The sequence below is a fragment of the Triturus cristatus genome, chromosome 8 (assembly GCF_964204655.1).
Source record: "Triturus cristatus chromosome 8, aTriCri1.1, whole genome shotgun sequence".
Lineage (NCBI taxonomy): Eukaryota > Metazoa > Chordata > Amphibia > Caudata > Salamandridae > Triturus > Triturus cristatus.
The window spans coordinates 146,461,944-146,483,256 of NC_140591.1; the positions used below are offsets into that span (position 1 = coordinate 146,461,944).

A 21,313-nucleotide genomic window follows, 5' to 3' on the forward strand; every position below is an offset into this window, starting at 1 on the left:
ATGTCTGTCCACTGCTGGGAGTCATATACACCCACCCCTCACAGGTTTGTTCACTGCTGGGAGTGATATGCACCCACCCCCATGTCTCTGTCCACTGCTGGGAGTCCTCTGCACCCACACACATATGTCTGTCCACTGCTGGGAGTCATATACACCCACCCCTCACATGTCTGTCCACTGCTGGGAGTGATATGCACCCACCCCTCATATTGCAGGCCACTGCTGGGAGTCCTCTGCACCCACCCCTCACATGTCTGTCCACTGCTGGGAGTGATATGCACCCACCCCTCATATTGCAGGCCACTGCTGGGAGTCCTGGGCACCCACCCCTCACATGTCTGTCCACTGCCGGGAGTGATATGCACCCACCCCTCATATTGCAGGCCACTGCTGGGAGTCCTCTGCACCCACCCCTCACATGTCTGTCCACTGCTGGGAGTAATATGCACCCACCCCATGTCTCTGTCCACTGCTGGGAGTCCTCTGCACCCACACACATATGTCTGTCCACTGCTGGGAGTCATACACACCCACCCCTCACATGTCTGTCCACTGCTGGGAGTGATATGCACCCACCCCTCATATTGCAGGCCACTGCTGAGAGTCCTCAGCACCCACCCCTCACATGTCTGTCCACTGCTGGGAGTGATATGCACCCACCCCTCATATTGCAGGCCACTGCTGGGAGTCCTCTGCACCCACCCCTCACATGTCTGTCCACAGCTGGGAGTGATATGCACCCACCCCTCATATTGCAGGGCCACTGCTGGGAGTCCTGTGCACCTACCCCTCACATGTCTGTCCACTGCTGGGAGTGATATGCACCCACCCCTCATATTGCAGGCCACTGCTGGGAGTCCTCTGCACCCACCCCTCACATGTCTGTCCACTGCTGGGAGTGATATGCACCCACCCCCATGTCTCTGTCCACTGCTGGGAGTCCTCTGCACCCACCCCTCACATGTCTGTCCACAGCTGGGAGTGATATGCACCCACCCCTCATATTGCAGGGCCACTGCTGGGAGTCCTGTGCACCTACCCCTCACATGTCTGTCCACTGCTGGGAGTGATATGCACCCACCCCTCATATTGCAGGCCACTGCTGGGAGTCCTCTGCACCCACCCCTCACATGTCTGTCCACTGCTGGGAGTGATATGCACCCACCCCATGTCTCTGTCCACTGATGGGAGTCCTCTGCACCCACCCCTCACATGTCTGTCCACTGCTGGGCGTGATATGCACCCACCCCCATGTCTCTGTCCACTGCTGGGAGTCCTCTGCACCCACCCCTCACATGTCTGTCCACTGCTGGGAGTGATATGCACCCACCCCTCATATTGCAGACCACTGCTGGGAGTTCTCTGCACCCACCCCTCACATGTCTGTCCACTGCTGGGAGTGATATGCACCCACCCCTCATATTGCAGGCCACTGCTGGGAGTCCTCTGCACCCACCCCTCACATGTCTGTCCACTGCTGGGAGTGATATGCACCCACCCCCATGTCTCTGTCCACTGCTGGGAGTCCTCTGCACCCACACACATATGTCTGTCCACTGCTGGGAGTCATATACACCCACCCCTCACATGTCTGTCCACTGCTGGGAGTGATATGCACCCACCCCTCATATTGCAGGCCACTGCTGGGAGTCCTCTGCACCCACCCCTCACATGTCTGTCCACTGCTGGGAATCCTATGCAGCCACCCACCCACCCACCCACCTCCTTGGGGCAGTACACTGCTGTCCTGGGCCTACACACACACCAATATAGAGGCAATATGCTGCACCAGGCCGTAGGCCAACATTCGTGGCGTATGTATGCCTTGTATCCCAAATGTACTGGTGCCGTAGGAGTATGCGTGGTACGGCCCTTACACACACCCTGTGAGCGTGTGTACGGTCAGTTCCACTCGTTCCCCCATGGCACCACTACAATGGTGTTACGGACCGTACACACGCTCTGAGGGCGTGTGTACGGTCCGTACCAAGCGTACCCCTACGGCACCACTACAATAGTGATACGGACCGTACACACGCTCTGTGGGCATGTGTTCGTCCGTACCACGCGCACCCCTACGGCACCACTACAATGGTGATACGGACCGTACACACGCTTTGAGGGCGTGTGTACGCTCCGTACCACCCGTACCCCCACGGCACCACTGATATAGTGCTACGGACCGTACCCACGCTATCTATGTGTGTGTACGGTGCGTATCACTATTGTAGTGTTGCCGTAGGGGTACGCGTACACGTCCACTTCCGTTGTTGCGTGAAGCAGGGATTGGTGGACACGCCCCCCGGAGTGACCAGACCCTTGAGGTAATGTATGTCCTCAATATTGTAGGTTTTTATTTGGGTAGGGGGTATGTTTCCTGCCCCTCACCCCCCCTTGGCCCCTGGGTGTTGTTCTCACCTTCTGCAGCGTGTGCGTCGGGTTCGGTGCACCAGGTCATAGGCTAAGAGGGCTGGGATGACACGTAGGATGGGGTCCATGGCTGTCCGTCGCGTACCGGGGCTCCGTTTTTGCGTTGGACTCAGTTTTCCAGCTTTTTTTGGCTGCCGTAATAAAATAGCTGTGCAGAGTGACATAGGGGCGAATCGTACTTGCTGGTCCGTAAAATGCTGCCTGACTCCGTACGGTCGTCGCGTACGCGCTGTCCAGGATCAGACTCGTAGGTATTTTTTAGCCGTACGGTGTTTTGTATGAATCGTACGGAAATGGTATTTCTGTACGAATCGTACTTGCTGGATTGTTCGGTGGATTTCCCGGATACGAATCGTATGGAGAATACGGTCCGTACGACGAATCGTACCCGGGTTTTACAGAATCGGAATCGGCACCTTAATGTTGTTGAACTCAGAGTAAATAATCCTCCTTTATTGTGACCACCTATAGACGGTCTAGCTGGTGTGTGAACAGAATAAAAGCCATTTATGTGAGCTATATCGCGCTTCCAATTTTCCTGTAAGCAAACTATACTAAATTTACTAACAAACTCTACACAGTCTTTAATACCTAATTTATTTGACAGACCTGCTATATTCTAGAAAAGACTGGTGTGTGTAATTGCACTAGTGTGAGGGGTGTCCTCGCTCTCTACACAGCCAGTATCTATGACATCCCCTTCTACTGTCAACATATTTGTTGATACATTAGGATTCAGAGCACTAGCTAGTGGTGCATCAGGGCATGCTAACAAAAATCTGATATACCATCATTGAGTGAGTTAACAGGGCTGGACCCTATAGAATATGTAGGATCTAATGAACAATCCTGGTTGAGATGACAAGAATCTTTTGAAATTTTAGTGTGGAAAAATGATGGTTAAATTGCTATTGGGGCATGGTTACTATCTCCTTCTGTTTCAGCTAGGAAATGCAATAAGGTTAAATTTGGGTTTGCAACACCAGACTCCTTCAGCAACTGATGGTTCAGTCATTCCACTTGATCTAGGGGAGAGAAATGATTAAAAGTTGGAATGATAAATGGGGAAAATGATTTAGGATGTAAGTGGGCAAGACCAGTGCCTACATTTAACAATGGCCTATAGAAATATCCTAGTGGTACAGCTTCAATAAGGCCCCCCAAACTGTTTCTCCAAGGGAGTCTGTCCGTAAGCCAATGTGCAAAGTTCCTGTCCCTAAAATTTATAACAATGCAATCTCCTATTTCAGATTTTGCCTGTGAGCCCACCCGTGAAACACGTTCTACATTGTTAATATTATCATTTAAAACGTCGCATCCTGACCAATCTAAAGTTTTCGCTAGCCAATGCATCGTTTTGTTTTTAAGCTGTTTCCAATCTTCTACCTTGCTGAGAGGCAAAGGTGAGACATTTCTGAGGACAATAACATAAGGGGTGACTTCCAGAGGTAAGTGGAGTATTCTCAGATTACTTCTATTGGTTCCCAGTAAGAGTTTATCATGATTTCCGCCAGTGAGATTAATCTCACTTTTTCCATCATTTGCTGTTGAAAGTCCTGACCGTGCCTTATTGAGTTCTTTCGATAAATGCGTTTTGGTCTCGAGGTTACTGATAGCACCAGCCATGGGAGTCATTATCTGGGGAGGTGGGGGGGCCTGAAGAATGTCCGAATTTACATTCAAAATGGAATTAGTCAGAGTCTCTGAGCCTGCAGTGACCTTCGAGATGCTAGAGCCAATTAATATTTTTAGCGAGACATCATTGCTGTTTAATACCCCTACCAAAGGGCCTAAGATTGACTTAATGATGCTCTCCATCGAGCTTGTAAAGTGTTTGATTAACGCGTTGTCCCCCATTGGCTCAGTGTTCATGGGGTTCGTGACAACATTCGTTGCTCGAGTCTTTGTTACTAGCTTTCGTGGTGGGACCATGGTTTTTCTTTCGTGTTGCTATAGGCAATATGTCTTTCTTAGCTTTTCCACAAGCCTTGGATTTTTTAGATGGCGGTGGGCAAAGAGTATCCATGAATCCCCCCTCCTGAGTGGTGCCAGAGTTAGCTGCATCTCCACTAGCTTCCAAATTAATAGATAAAATGTCTTCCGATGTTTTATCATGATCACGTGCAATTGCCGTTGAAGTGCCATTTTGCAATGCTCTCTGTGTTTCCCCAGTCTCTCCTCCACGGACTCTATTTCACTAGTTATTGCCCCCATCACCGTCGTTAGAAAGTTGGTAATTGATGAGGTTAGCGTTCTAGTCTTAGTTTCTCCATCTCCTTACTTTTGAGTCTTGCTTTCCCCAGAGTACTGGCTAAGCTGAGGGGGTCTTTCCTGGCGCTCCTTTCTCCGTGTTAGACAGCCAAGGGCTCTGGCCCAGCCCGGCCTTGTCCGGTCGCGGACGGGCACAGACGGGCCCGCCCTTGGCCTGGGCTTCACCCGGGGGTGGCCCGGGTATGCCTGCGCGCGTCCCGCGCTGCCGAAGCCCGCAGCCGCTTAAGTGTGCCGGCTGACGCACACAAAACGCGCTTCTGGCGCGAAGGCTGATGGGCGCTGTAGTCCGATTCCCCGGGTGAAGTGCGCGGTGCACCGAAGGGCTCCTGCTCCTTCCCGCTAAAGTGCTGAGGTGCGCTGTGCAAAACTGCTGATTATTATGTATGTGTGATTAGCTTTTTTAATTAAGTTTATTTGTTATATTTGTTAAAATGTGTATTAAATCTATTTTAGTTTTTAAAACTAATTTTATTATTTAATATATTTAATATTTATTATTTTATTATATATATATTTAATATATATATATATATATTTATATATGTATAAATCGATATTTTGTACAACTATATTTTTGACATCAATATTTCTTTTCTCAATATTTTTCTACTTACCTGTTAAGTATAGGGAGTCGATATTTTTGCATTCTATATTTTTCATCAATATAATTTTTACATCTATATTTTTTACATCAATATTCTGTCAGTGAACCTTCAAGCACATTACATCAATGAGCCTTTGTCTGTTTACCATACAAAGGAAATAAAAGTGAGTTATTTAAGTAAAGTAACTCAAACACAACCAATAAAGTAGTTAAAGAAAGAGAGGGTCACAGCAATCCTGTAAAGGTCTTCTACGCAGATTCTAACCAGAAGAATTCTACCTCCAAGTCAAAGTACCTTGTCTGGTGCAAAACTGCTGAGATTACTGCTGGAGGCTCCCGCACTGCGGGAGCCCGCAGCCGTTTAAGGTCACCAGCTGACGCACACGGAACACGCTTCTGGCGCGAAGGCTGCTGAGCACTGTAGTCCGATTCCCCGGGTGAAGTGCGCTGTGCACCGAAGTGCTCCTGCCCGCTAAAGTGCTGAGGTGCGCTGTGCAAAACTGCTGATTATTATGTATGTGTGATTAGCTTTTTTAATTAAGTTTATTTTTTATATTTGTTAAAATGTATATTAAATCTATTTTAGTTTTTAAAACTAATTTTATTATTTAATATATTTAATATTTATTATTTTATTATATATATATTTAAATATATATATATTTATATATGTATAAATCGATATTTTGTACAACTATATTTTTGACATCAATATTTCTTTTCTCAATATTTTTCTACTTACCTGTTAATTATAGGGAGTCGATATTTTTGCATTCTATATTTTTCATCATGATAATTTTTACATCTATATTTTTTACATCAATATTCTGTCAGTGAACCTTAAAGCACATTACATCAATGAGCCTTTGTCTGTTTACCATACAAAGGAAATAAAAGTGAGCTATTTAAGTAAAGTAACTCAAACACAACCAATAAAGTAGTTAAAGAAAGAAAGGGTCACAGCAATCCTGTAAAGGTCTTCTACGCAGATTCTAACCAGCAGAATTCTACCTCCAAGTCAAAGTACCTTGTCTGGTGCACTAAAGCTGTGTAAGGGGCACCTCGCTCTAGACACCACAATACAGACAAATAATAAATATATTGAGATATTACATTTATGACGAATCTGATAATCACCTCTACTCAAATCAATAACACATTAATCTTCAAATGGGATCCCAAATATGAATAAGACATCATCACAACAGTAATCAATCCACCAATAGAACCCAGGATCATCATCTCATATTCCAACAGTTCAACACAGAAACAAAAATCTGTCATCACAAATCATACTTCAAATACATTCACCAACTCAACTTCTTCCTATTTCTACTTGTGCTACGATTTCACAGCCAATACAGATAGTCACTTCCCAGGAGGATCCGACATCGGAAAATCAGAAAATTTCCCAAAACTCTTCTCTCCTTCAATTTAGCCATAAATGGTTCAAAAACGGAAACAAATCTTCATGGGAACCCTTAAAAATCAGTTGGTCTTACATCAATCATCCTCTGCTACCAAGGTTTGTGCGAGCCTAACCTCAGTAATCTTCTGAACCCCAATTTTATTAAACCCCAAAATATACTCTGCACAGTTCAGCCCCACTGGTCTTATCATTGATCTAGCAGCAAGAGATTACTCTCCCCACCAATAGCACAACTTAGCAGAGTACAATCATAATTAGAAACTGAGACCTCTCAATAACTGAGATCTTGATCAAAATTAGGGCCTCATTACAATGGCGGTTGAATGAGCGTTCGACTGCCATCGCAGCTGGATTGGGACCGTCCGATAAGTAGTCGTTGGTACCACCTGCCGTATTTTGATAAGACTGCTGTGTAACTGAAGTTTTCTACTGGGGCTTGTGCTGTGGTTCGGAAAAGGGCCACAGTAGAAAAAGGCATGTTTTCAAATATCCATGCACCATGTGCCAGGCACCAAGTGGTGCCTGGCACAAGGTGCTTGGATGTTTGTGAGGGGCACCATGTGCCTCCTTGGCCACTGAGCATTGGCCCACAGGGGTCAGGGGACCTGCTTGGGGACCCCAAAGTCCCTTTCCATCTGCCTTTTCATGGTGGTGGGACCGCCATGTAAAGGCTGAGGGAAAGAGACGTTGTAATCCCTTTGGCAGTGCCTGCGAAGGCACCACATCCATTGTAGGGATTACAGTTCTACCACTGTCCCGACAGCCTCCTTGAGCCTGTCGGAGGCAGCGGTCTTTACCCCCGACCACTGCGCTCCAACTGCCAGTATTGTAATCAGGCAGTCGTACCGCTGCCCTGGATGTCGGGCCGACCATCACCGATGGCCGGTCAGTAGCAGTCTGCCCAACATTGTAATGAGGGACTAAGTTTTAAAGGATTAATACAGAATTGGTAAAATGAGCATTATTGAGAAATTTGCATATTTCGCCATGAAAGCCCAGATACAGAATACAGAATCACAAATCACAACTGAAACCCTAGCTAGACAAACAAATGTCTTTAAATTCTGAGGACCTAACCCATAAAGAGTACTGACAGCATCCAAAGTGAGAAAAATCTCAACATAATTGGACAGAGTTTTAAGAGGAAAATGGAAAGTGTCTCGAATTCTTCAAAACCTGGGGTTTTTATAGACAAGTTATGCATATGAATTAATAAAACAGAAAACTCAGCATAACATGATCATGGCAAGGTTGCACTGGCAAATCAAAAACAATTCTGTAAACCCAAAAGGTTCTTAACACTAACTCATTTCATAAGGCAAGAGAAATCTTCTGCTTGCTTCCTCAGCAACTGCACTCCGGAGATATGAAAGACTTTCTCAACAATAGGTCATAGAATTATATTTTTCCTGAATGCCTACATCAGAATGTAGGGCCTGATTCTGATGACGGTGAACCCGCCACCGACAGGCTGTCAGTGGCGGGCTCACCGCCATCATGAGGTCATTTTCTGCCAACCTTATTATAATGGCGGGGGTACCGTGGCGACTGCCACGCATCTGACGGGCTCCTTGAGCCTGCCGGTGCTGTGGAGGCCTTTGTATTCCCAAAAATAGCTTGGGTTTACGATGGTCCATCCCCACGAACCTTTCCATGGTGGTTCACCTGCCATGGAAAGGACTTTGGGGGCCATAGCTGTCCCACCTTTCACCGGGGCACTTTAGTTTTGGGGTTTGCAGTTTCCTGCACCATGTGGCAGGTACTGCATGGTGCTTACCACGTAGTGCAGGGAAATGTAAAAAGTGATTTTTTTACATTGCGGTGGGTGCTGCAGCCAGTAGCACCCTTCGCAATGTAATGTATGGAGAGTGCGGCCACTGCGCTGGCAGCCGCATCGTAAAACACCCTGTGCGACCGCTGCCTTGTAGGTGAGCGGTACCACTCCCTAGATGATGGAGGACGGACTGATGTCCATCCACCATCATAATCAGCTCCTTAGGGCCTGATTCTGATGACAGTGAACCCGCCACCGACAGGCTGTCAGTGGCGGGCTCACCACCAATGTGAGGCCATTTTCCATCTGCCATATTATAATGGCGGGCGGTACCATGGTGGTCGGAAACTCCGAACACCATGCATCTGACAGGCTCCTTGAACCTGCCAGTGCTACGGAGTCCCTCGTATTCCTACAGGCACCACCATTGGGATTACCATGGTCCATCCCCGCCAGCCTTTCCCGCCATGGAAAGGCTGGCGGGGATGGACTTTGGGTGCCCGTAGCAGGCCCCCCCTTTCACCCGGGCACTATAGTTTTGAGGTTAGGGGCACCATTATTTCCCTGCACCATGCGGTACCTGCCACGTAGTGCATGGAAATGTAAAAAGTGAATTTTTTACATTGCAGTGGGTGCTGCAGCCAGCGGCACCCTTCGCAATGTAATATATGGCAAGTGCGGCCACCGTGGTGGAGGCCACATCCTAATACACCCTGTGGAACCACTGCCTGAAGTCTGTCCGCCATCGTACTCAGCCCCTTAGGGTGAAAAGTCTTCAAAATAGATAGATCAGGTACATGATTGCTAAGTTTCATTCACAGTAAGTACTTTCTAAAGCTAAAGTCAATTTATGTCATTGCTCTCTGTTCTGCAGAAATTGTAGGGAGAGAAGACTTGCAGTGGGTAATTGATTAGGAGGGGAAATGAGCAGGATAAGTAGAACACAAAAGTGGCATACATTTAAAAAATAATAGTGTCTTGAACGAAAATGTGGCATAACTATACTACATTATTAATCACACTTCTAAATGAGATAATCATTTTGTTTTAAGTGCAAAATCATTAATCCTTTGGTTACAATCATATGCATGATTAAAATGGCGAATTCACACAAACAATTTGTCGCCCAAAATTGCACATCAGAAAAACCTTTGACACCTGTAGGCACGTCAGACACCAATACCAGGAAACTGTGTAGGAGTGAGTGCACGCCCCGGACACGAAGCCACACTATATTGGTCACTGCTTAGCAGACCACAGCAATTAGAGCCATGATAAAGAGATAGACCTCAGTTGAAGAATAAAGACTGAAAGGAAAAGCTGAAATGAATTTGTTTCCAAGGACCTGCTGTTTCTTCTCACTTCTCGCTTTCGCTTCTGTACTTTCAGAGATGGGTAAGACTACTAGATAGAGAGCTGATCTAACACTTTTAGGGGCATATTATCAAGACAGACGATGAAATTATCGCCGGTTTAGCGGCAGAAAACTGCCGCTAAAACGGCGATAATGGGCTGGATAATGTGCTCTATGGGATTCCAATTGAAGCCCATGTTAGACGTCCTTCACATCTAACATGGGCTTCAATTGGAATTCCATAGAGCATATTATCAAGCCCATTATCGCCGTTTTAGCGGCAGTTTTCTGCCGCTAAAGCGGCGATAATTTTATCGCCTGGCTTGATAATATGCCCTTTAGATTTTTGGGAGGGCATCATGAAATATGGGATACATAAGCCAATGGGAATTTTGAAAAATTGTCATAATTAAGTGTAGATACATTCTTAAAGAACATGTTTTCCCTTTGTTGAGTGCCTCTTACTTATTACACACAAATGTGTTACGTGGAGAATCTGTGAAAATGTGTTCTTCTTTGTTCGTTTAAATCCTTATTCGAAAGTCTAGGCATTTAAAGTGTATCCCCGCAGTGATGAATAGTGTATGTATCATGTGGTATTTGTATAGTCAAAGAAACAGCAGAGCGCTGTACAGGGGCAAGGGTACAGCCAAAAGGAGACTGGGTGTAATGGTCGGATTCATTTTCTAGAACCCCATAGCTTATCTTTTTTGAAGACTCTAAATGTTTCTTCAATTAAGCTTCTGGACCTAGCAACTGCATAAAAGCGTTTCTTACACCCGCTGCAATTGCAAACACTTTTACAAACAAAATCGAGGAATTAAAAAAAAATGATGCTAAAAAGACGCCCCGCGCAGGTATGTGAGCTTAAGACTTCACAGCCGCTCACAGCTGGTTGCCTGGAGCAGTGCTGTGCAGCCCTCCTTTACTGCTGCCAGAAGTCACAGAGCTGGAATATCAGAAAGATGGTGTGTTACTGAGCAGCAGTAATGGGGCAATGTCAAGTGGAGCTGTGGTGGCTCAGTGCAGAGCTGAGTGCTTTTTCTGTGTGTTTGAAGTATGTGAAGTTAATACATATAACTCTGAGTTTCTCTGAAATGAGACATGAAATGCTCAGCACGAGCCAGAAACACTGTGCAGGCTTTGTACCCAGAGTTGGAGTGGATAATAAATAGACCAGGGCACCAAAACAATAGTGGCCATCATTGGCGAATCAGAGAGCTCAAAAAGTGCCCCACCTTCTGCAAATCAGGGGAGTTTTTAACATGTAAAGGCACGTTGCATGGCAAGGGAGATTGCGTGAATTGGCACTTGCTGCAAGTAATGTTTGTGTTAATATCAGAGCAATAAACAGCAAAAACAGGCCTATAAAAAAGGCCCACAAACAGTCAGAAAACGGCCCACAGACAGACCTGTCTGACCAACCCTTCTGGCACTGCCCGATTGCCCTATAGGCCATTCTAGCCATGATTGCCTCTCTCTGTTTCGAACTTGTGTTGTTTAAAGGTAAATCTTTGAGAATTTGCTAGCTATAGGTATGAACTTTAGACACCTCAAACACAATATGTATAGGTGTGCGGCTTTGTGCTGAGCCACCGCTGCTCTCCTTGGGCCCGATTCACAGAACTAACTTAAGACAAAATCCTAAACTTACTACTTTTGGTATTCACAGAAGGCATTTAGTAGTAGTAAAGTTAGGATTTTGTCTTAAGACAGACTTAAGACAGACTTAAGTTAGGATTTTGTCTTAAGTCTGTCTTAAGTCTGTCTTAAGTTTGCCATAAGTCTGGCCTAAGTCTGTCTTAAGTCTGTCTTAAGTTTGTCTTAAATTTGTCTTAAGCCAAACTTAAGACAAAATCCTAACTTTACTACTACTAAATGCCTTCTGTGAATACCAAAAGTAGAAAGTTTAGGATTTTGTCTTAAGTTAGTTCTGTGAATCTTACCCCTTGATACTAACCTATGGAGTTTTACCACTGCCATCCAGCAGGGCGGCAACAGCTCTGAGTCACAGTGACGAAACACATTCCCTGCACCTTGATGCCCATTTAATGTAGATAAAAGACTAGACAAAAGTAAAAACTACAACAGCATTGCACTTCTTTTCAAAGTGGGAAATTCCCTGATTATGTCTGCCTTCACATGTACAGTGCTTTCTTTTGCCTACACCTAAGTGTGAAATGGAGCGGTAAAATCACCATGGAGTATATAATGTTTGTGTTACGGGTGGGAGGGTTTTACACACACGTTAGACATAGGTTAAAATAATGAGAACAATGCGTGCAAACATTATTTCTAAGCTCTTTACACACACATTAGTACTCTTGTCGTCCTGTGTTTGTATTCATCCTTATTATGAGTTCGGTCCTGGGTACAGGGGTTTAACACAGGCCCCTGCAGCCCCCGCGGTGCAGTGGGGCGGGGGGGCAAGCTCCAGGGGCCCCCTCGGCACTGCACTCTGGCCAGAGAGCTCCTAATTGAGCCTGGAGGGGGCCCCTCTTTGTACAGTGCAGGGAGGCCCCCTCAATTTTCGTTACGCCAGTGCCTGGGTATAATTGACAAAGTACTTGTGAAAATATGAGTGCAGTTGATTTTTAAGCTCTTGTCCTTATAGGTCAGTGTAAAAAAGGTAGCTTGTAAGCCCTATTTCTACTCGATTTTACACGCATGTCTAGCTTTGAGTCCAATCCTATGTGTTCACTATTGTGAAATGATATACAATTTTCCCAAAGTAATCTACTTAAACATTTTATATGGTGCTACATTTAACATTTTTGTCAAGTCAAAGAGTTGCAAATATAGGTTGCTTATAGCACCAATGTAATTGTACTCAAATTACTGACCACTGAAAATTGAAAGTTTAGCTGGCCTTGTCCTGATATCAACTCAGTTAAATTTCAGTTCAGAACTGACACAGCAGTAAACTGTTAACTCACTGAGCCATCATGGCAGAGTGTGAGTAGATTTTGAAGCACTCTAGCGCATCCAAAATTAGACCACAGCATGAAGAATTGGGTAAGAGCAGAGAAGAAGGCTAGAATACCTCGTGGTCAGAGACCTGCTCTCACCCCCGCAGCTCCACTGGTGTGCCGCTTCTGTTATGGTGATGCTGCCCTGACTAGTAGGGTTCTAGTCTGCTCTCCTCTCAAGTATTGTGCCCTTGGTTGTCAGCCCTTGTGATGTGCCTCATATTATTTTTTACTCATGCCTTGTTTCTTGTACCCCTGTATTATGCCATGTACTTTTTGACTTGTGCCTTTTTTTCGTGCCCCTGTATTGTGCCCCGCTGTGCCTGCTGCCTTTCCTCCATGATCACTCCGCTGCCCCCACAGCCCCTACCCCCAGCCACTTCCAGCTCCTACCTCCCAGCTGCGCTTTCCCTCCCCCTCCCCTATTAAATGGCGGCCGGGTGCTGCTGGCGCGCCAAAGGCAAGCCCCTCTGCGACCAGACCGTGAACAGCACCAGGAACCCTGGATCTCCAACCATCCACCGCTATGGCGCAACTACCCTCCTTGCACTCAACTTGGAAGGAACAACAACTGCCAGCTGTCGACGCCAAGCATCTCGCACGGACAGTTCTCCTGCCGCCACGGACAGTTCTCCTGCCGCCACTGCCACCAGACCTTCAACACCATCAGCATCCTCACGGCCACCACCCCCACAATGAACGCCAACACCTCGAAACCCTGAGGTGCATCCTCCTTGCACAGATACGCCATTGAGATCTGGAACCTCCTTGACACCCTCTCACCAGACATCCCCTTCTTTACAGAAACCTGGACCAATGCCTCCTCTGCCCCCAATATCGCCACCGCCATTCCCGACGGATACAAGATCCAGAGGAAAGACTGCCCCAACCGCCCAAAAGGAGGACTCACCATTGCACACAAGAGCTCCCTCCAACTCTCCACCCCCACCACGAATGACTCCCTCTCCACCACCGAACACCTTCACTTCCAGATACAGACCAACCCTAGAACCACTCTTCGTGGCACCCTCTCTTACAGACCCCCTGGACCTTGCGCCTCATTCGCCACAACCATTGCCGACCTCATCGTGCCCCATGCCATCGCCTCCATGAACTACATACTCATCAGAGACCTGAACTTCCACCTTGACAACCCCAGCACCCCCAACATCACCCCTGAACTACGATGCACCATCAACACCACCTTCAAGACCGGCACCTTTCCCAAGGACTGCAAACAATCAGAAGTCAGACCCCTGCTCAAGAAGCCGTCAGCAGACCCCATGGATCTCAAGAACTACTGACCCATCTCCCTCCTCCCCTTCATGGCCAAAGTCACTGAGAAGATCGTCAATGCCCAACTAACAATATTCATCGAAGAAAACTCCATCCTCGACCCCTCCTAAACCAGATTCCGAAGCAATCACAGCATGAGACCACTCTACTCGCTGCCACAGACGACATCTGCACCCTCCTCGACCAAAGACACACTGTGGCCCTGATCCTACTCGACCTCTCTGTAGCATTGGACACCGTCTCACACTAAACACTCACCGCCAGACTCCACAACACCGGCATACAGGGAACCGCCCTCAAATGGATCCGCTTCTTCCCCACTGGCAAAACAGAAAGAATCAGACTGCCACCCTTCCTCTCCAAACCCACGGAAATCAACTGTGGAGTGCCCCAAGAATCGTCGCTCAGCCCCACGCTCTTCAACACATACACAGCCTGCACGGACTCAGCATAGTTTCCTACGCTGACGACACCCATCCCATCCTCTCCCTCACCAAGGACCCACCAGACTCAACTTCCAGGAAGGAATGAAGGACGTCGTATCCTGGATGAGCAGCAGCTGCCTGAAGCTCAGCTCGGAGAAGACAGAGGTCCTTGTCCTCGGGCCCTCCCCCTCCACATGGGACAACACCTGGTGGCACACCGTCCTTGGCAGCCCTCCCACCCCATGGACCCCGCCTGAAACCTCAGCATCGTACTTGACTCCTCCCTCTCCATGACCTGACAGGTCAACGCCATCACCTCCAGCTGCTTCAATACCCTCAGCATCCTCCGAAAGACCTTCAAATGGATCCCCCCGAATCAAGGAAGACTGTCAGCCACTTACTCATAACCAGCAGACTGAACTACGGAAACGCCCTTTATGTCGGGATCAACAAGTCTCTGCTCCACAAACTCCACACCATACAGAACACCGCAGCCAGACTTGTTCTCGGCATCCCTAGATACGAACACATCACCCAACACCTGTGCAACCTTAACTGGCTCCCTGTAGAGAAGAGAGTCACATTCAAGATACTCACCCACGCCTACAAATGCCTCCACAAAACTGGACCCCAATACCTCAATGAGAGGGTCTCCTTCCACGTACCCAAGAGAAACCTCCGATTCGCCGAAACCCCGCGCACCCGCAAAGCCAGGACAGGTGGAAGAGCATTCTCCTACATCGCGGCCAAGACCTGCAACGAGCTCCCGATCGACATCAGACGCCACAATCCCTGAATATCTTCAGAAAGACACTCAACACCTGGCTCTTCGACTAAACGCAGCTGCAAACCCCCCCCAACCACCAGCGCCTTAAGACCCTCATGGGTGAGTAGCGTGCTTACAATTCCTTTTATTGATTGATTGATTGAATACGGAGGGGGCAAAGGAATAGGGAGCACCACCCAATGATAAGCATCCAGTTCTTCATCAATGGCAAATATTAGCTAATCATGCAATATGTGGATAGCAAAATAATGCTGTAATCAGATGGACCAGAGTGAAAATGTAAGAATTGTTTTAGGCCAATTGTGCACGCCACTTCTTTATGGATCCAATGTTTGACCACTCAGTAATGTTCTTGAAAGCATCTATAAGGCTTGCTTAAGGCACCATCCATAACTTTGGCCCAGCAACGTGACGATGTAAAGAAATACATCCACTTGATTGCACAATGGTTTACTTTCACAGCCAGCTCAAAGCTAAATTTAGATCTAATTAAATGGTTGAATCATTGATTATCTAAATTTGTATAACATACTTCTATATAAACTCCTCTAAGAACTATGTTACCTGTTGGCAACTGAGATATATTCTCATCTAAAGAGAAAATTCAAGCTTTCAGATTCAATTTGAACAGAGCAATGGAAGGTTCCTGTCAAAGGCCCTAGCCATGGCCATATTTATAAAATAGGATTCAAGCCATATATATCTAAACTTCTGTGGTATATGGGGATATTGCATTTTATCAGGTTTTGGATGTGCACGTACAGTGAAGTTTGATTGTTTTATGTGATTACCATACTTAGGGGAGTTTTTTTTACTCTTTTGGTTGGTCGAACCCAGTTCCACTCGTTTGAGGCATCTCTGTCTCACTTTTTTAACATTGTTGAGAACAACTATTTGGTTGGAGGGCTGTGTTCTTTTGAAAGAGTGTATAATATGGACCTTTTTAAAACATATGGTTTCAGTGAAGTCCTGTTTAACAAAAGTATTAATGGTAATACAAAAATTGGTAATGAGGTGACTATTAGTGGGATAAATTAATACACCTGAAAAAGAAATGGGAGAGGACAGAACTGCATGACGGTTTTCTAATAGAATATTGTAAAACAGGTGGGATACTTACAGGTCTCCAGGTTAGAAATTAGCCGATGTTGTTAATTCAAAAGCTGAGGTTTAAACAAACATTTACCCTAATCGCGAATTGTTGTAGCAGGGATTGGATAGTATTAATTATAGAAACGGTGCAGGGGGAGATCTTGATTGAAAAGAAAGAAATGAAGGAGTTTGAGGGAGAATACAGCATAGGATGAGGCCAAAAAGAAACTGAGAGATGAATCAAGAGATTGAGAGATATAGAGATCATCTGGTTAATAAGAATACATTGAAGTTGAAGAAGAATATTAATAAATTTAATTATGAGATGATCTATCATGATGTAAACAAAGAATATTATGAGGAACAAAGAAATGAGCAATCAAAGGACCAGCAGTATCATTTAAAGATAATTTCAAAAAAGACCTAAAAATGTGTAATGTTTTCATAATCCTCATGTTGTAGTAGTGATGAAGATGGGTATAGAAGAGAGGAGAGGGAGGGTTCTGGCTTAAATGGGGAATATTCTGCTTTTGTAAAACAACCGCAAAAAAAAGGAATTAGAGGAACAATCAAAATAGGGGAAGGGGACAACCGCTGAGAAGTCAACCTCGCCAAGAAAAATCACTGACATAATATCGATGCGCACAATATTGAAACAAAAATATCAGAAAATAAATATCATTAACAATAAATTGGCTTCCTGTACTTAACTAATAAAACAACAAATATCGAGCAACACAAATATCGATTTTTACTTATATCGCAAACACAAATATTGGAAGCAAAAATATTGTTACATTTTAATTAAGAAAATAATGTCAGAAATATCATCTCATACAATAACGACTGCAAAAATATTGCTAAAATATTTACATTATCATGAATAAACATGAAAAAATGACATCAAAATAATAACTACAATAAACTTTTTAAAAATATATACACTTGTTTGAATTTAAAAAACTATAATATATCACCAAGATATTTATAATTCACACCAATAAAACATATAACTAAATACATAACGATATGAACAAAAGAATTATGTACATAAACTATAAGCATTTATACAACATCATATACAACTTTTGAGAATTTAGATCCGGATATGCTGGAAGAGTGGGCCACAGACAGCGCGGAGTCCTCCAATAATATGATGAGGATCCTTACCAAATATGCAAGAAAAGACAGAGAGAAGATACTTGATGAGATTAAAAGGCTTCAAATTGAACTCGCAGCAGTATCGAGGGTTGAAGCCATTGGAAAATTCAAAAAAGAGTTGGCATCGAAATTGAGCAAATATGAACGTACAATAAAAGAGAGGAAAGCGACAAAATTTACAAGAGACTGTTTGGATGATCAACGGGGGCAGATCTACACCTTAGCCAAGAGGTTCGACACGCTACGCAGACAAGAACTGTCTGGTAACCTTGCCCCGAAGAGCAAAAACAAAGAAAAGCCAAAAAATACAGACACAAGATCGGAATGGAGCTCAGAGGCAGACACAGACTTGGAAGAAGGGGAATGCCAGTGGCAAACGGTTCAAACCCTCCACAGTTGTCCAAGAGTTTCGTTTTTTAGGCATGGACCGCAACATGACTGCCAGACAAAAGCCGTTGAGAGGAGGAAGAGGCAGGGGCTACAACAACAAAAAAGAAAGAGAAGGCTAAGAAGGTATGGAACTAAGATCGGGCTCCAGGAAGAAGGAGTACAAACGGAATTAATGAATCACAATTCTATCACAGTAATACATCTCTTTGAGTTGGAACTATCGGAAGAAGATCTGAGCATTTTATCATTAGGCTAATCCTTCTGCAGTCGCAGCAACTTTAATTTTGCACGAACACGCATAGACTTTTTCAAATTTGTGCGTAAACTAAAACGGAACAAATATTTCAACAAGAAAAATCCACGTGAACAATTAATGCATAGCAGGCCGCATCATGAAATAGATGGCAACCTGGCGGTGGATGATGTGAACGTGCTCAGCAATATGGTTGAATTGGACCGAGAAGTCAACAACTCAGATGAGGAGTGATTCAATGCCAACACTGTCGACAGATTGGGGCTTAACATCCATGGGACAAGTGCTACGGAATTCCGGAAGAAGTCAGCTTTCACACCAGTCATGCCAAAAGACTCTATCGATCTATTTGCAGAACATGTGGTTAACGACCTCAAGGATTTGGCTAAAGAATCAAGTAAAAATGTCAACAAAAACATGAAAGAGGAAGATATCAAGTATGAAAAAATCATGAAAAAAATTGAATCGATGAAAGAGATAGTTGTCTAACAATCGGACAAAGGGGGCAACGTAGTCTTGTGGCCCCTGTGCCAATACAACGCTGAGGCAAGATCTCAACTAAAAGCAAAGAGTGTTATCGAAAAGTCCTGCAAAGCAGTGTGTTGGAGATTAAAGCAAAATTCCACAAGGAACTGGCATGATGGAGAGGTATGGGGTTGATCTCTAAGGCAGAACTCCAATATTTGAAAGTAGATAATCCTGTGACCCCCCATGCTCTACCTAATACCCAAAGTCCACAAGGATATATTGACACCGCCTGGGAGACCGATTATCTCGGCAATTGGCAGCCTCTTTGAAACGACATCAAGATTCTTAGATCATTTCCTACAGGATTTTGTCAAAGCACTGCCCTCCCATATTCAAGACACTTGGGATTTTCTGAGGAAACTGCATGAGATTATATGGGAATAGGGGGATCTACTAATCACCCTTGATGTCTCCTTGCTCTATACGAGCATTGCCCACACTGATGGACTAAGGACGCTGTGACATTTTCTAGGAAGCAGACCCCTGCGACTGTACCAACATTCAGAGATGCTAGTGAGAATGGCAGAGCTGTGCTTGGAGAACAACCTATTCCAGTATGCTGATGACACATTTAAGCAACTCAGGGGAACGGCTATGGGTACCTGCTTCCCCCCCCCCGCTATGCAAACCTTCACATGGGCTGGTGGGAGGAGCAGGTACTCAGAATCACATTCAGGAATGAGTGGGAGAATAACATCTTGTTGTGGGTCAGATTTATTGATGACCTGTTTATCATTTGGAGAGGATCATCAGCTGATGCAAAAATGTTCATTGCTTCCCTAAATGTTAATGATCTGAATCTGAAATTCACTGACAGCATAAGCCCTTCCTCTGTACACTTTTTAGATCTAGAGGTGTTTATAAATGATGGATGCCTGCACACACGCACTTTTAGAAAGCCTACCGCAGGAAACTCGTTTTTAATTGTAAAAGCGTTCATATCCAAAAGCTAAAACAGAGCATTCCCTATGCGGAACAGCTCCGCATGAAAAGGAACTGCAGCAAAGCAAGCACCCTAGCACAAGCCCAAACTCATCTGACATTGAGATTCAAAGAAAGAGGTTACAGTGAGGCCGTCCTTGATCAAGCCTTGATCAAAGTGGACAAAGCGGTACAAAAGGGGGTGGTGATGGACGGAGCATCAGAACCAATCAAACACTCACACCCAGTCAACAGATCTGGGTTTGATCCATCACCGTTCTTTAGCCCACTCTGCCACCCCAGTTCAGACATGGCCATATGCAAATCAGTCTCACCCTGTGCCTCATGGGAACAGTCCAGCCCGAACTGCCAAGCCATGCCTTCCCTGGACCGGAAACAAGCTTCCTAGGACTGGTTTCTGGCATTTCAGCCGTCTTCAGCCAGTCTTGCTTGAATCCAGTGGCAAAGTGAGCAAGGGGCTCACGTCTGAGCATACCCTGCCAACTTATGCCGAACAAAGCGGTACAAAAGGGGGTGGTGATGGACGGAGCATCAGAACCAATCAAACACTCACACCCAGTCAACTGATCTGGGTTTGATCCATCACCGTTCTTTAGCCCACTCTGCCACCCCAGTTCAGACATGGCCATATGCAAATCAGTCTGACCCTGTGCCTCATGGGAACAGTCCAGCCCGAACTGCCAAGCCATGCCTTCCCTGGACCGGAAACAAGCTTCCTAGGACCGGTTTCTGGCATTTCAGCCGTCTTCAGCCAGGCTTGCTTGAATCCAGTGGCAAAGTGAGCAAGGGGCTCACGTCTGAGCATACCCTGCCAACTTATGGCGAACAAAGCGGTACAAAAGGGGGTGGTGATGGACGGAGCATCAGAACCAATCAAACACTCACACCCAGTCAACAGATCTGGGTTTGATCCATCACCGTTCTTTAGCCCACTCTGCCACCCCAGTTCAGACATGGCCATATGCAAATCAGTCTGACCCTGTGCCTCATGGGAACAGTCCATCCCGAACTGCCAAGCCATGCCTTCTGTGGACCGGAAACAAGCTTCCTAGGACCGGTTTCTGGCATTTCAGCTGTCTTCAGCCAGACTTGCTTGAATCCAGTGACAAAGTGAGCAAGGGGCTCACGTCTGAGCATACCCTGCCAACTTATGGCGAACAAAGTGGTACAAAAGGGGGTGGTGATGGACGGAGCATCAGAACCAATCAAACATTCACACCCAGTCAACAGATCTGGGTTTGATCCATCACCGTTCTTTAGCCCACTCTGCCACCCCAGTTCAGACATGGCCATATGCAAATCAGTCTGACCCTGTGCCTCATGGGAACAGTCCAGCCCGAACTGCCAAGCCATGCCTTCCCTGAACCGGAAACAAGCTTCCTAGGACCGGTTTCTGGCATTTCAGCCGTCTTCAGACAGGCTTGCTTTAATCCAGTGGCAAAGTGAGCAAGGGGCTCACGTCTGAGCATACCCTGCCAACTTATGGCAAACAAAGCGGTACAAAAGCGGGTGGTGATGGACGGAGCATCAGAACCAATCAAACACTCACACCCAGTCAACAGATCTGGGTTTGATCCATCACCGTTCTTTAGCCCACTCTGCCACCCC

The 21,313-nt window shown here is 45.7% G+C and overlaps 1 protein-coding gene across 1 annotated transcript in view; it reads left to right on the forward strand.

Annotated features, from left to right (window-relative positions):
- Positions 1 to 9,790: 9,790 nt before the first annotated feature.
- The window catches only part of LOC146801704 (cell surface glycoprotein CD200 receptor 1-like), a 268,966-nt gene continuing 257,443 nt past the window's right edge, over positions 9,791 to 21,313 (forward strand). The window contains exon 1 of the mRNA XM_085623711.1: positions 9,791 to 9,903. Within this exon, the coding sequence (XP_085479837.1) occupies positions 9,834 to 9,903 (70 nt within the window). The 5' untranslated portion in view covers positions 9,791 to 9,833. The remainder of the gene's footprint in view (positions 9,904 to 21,313) is intronic.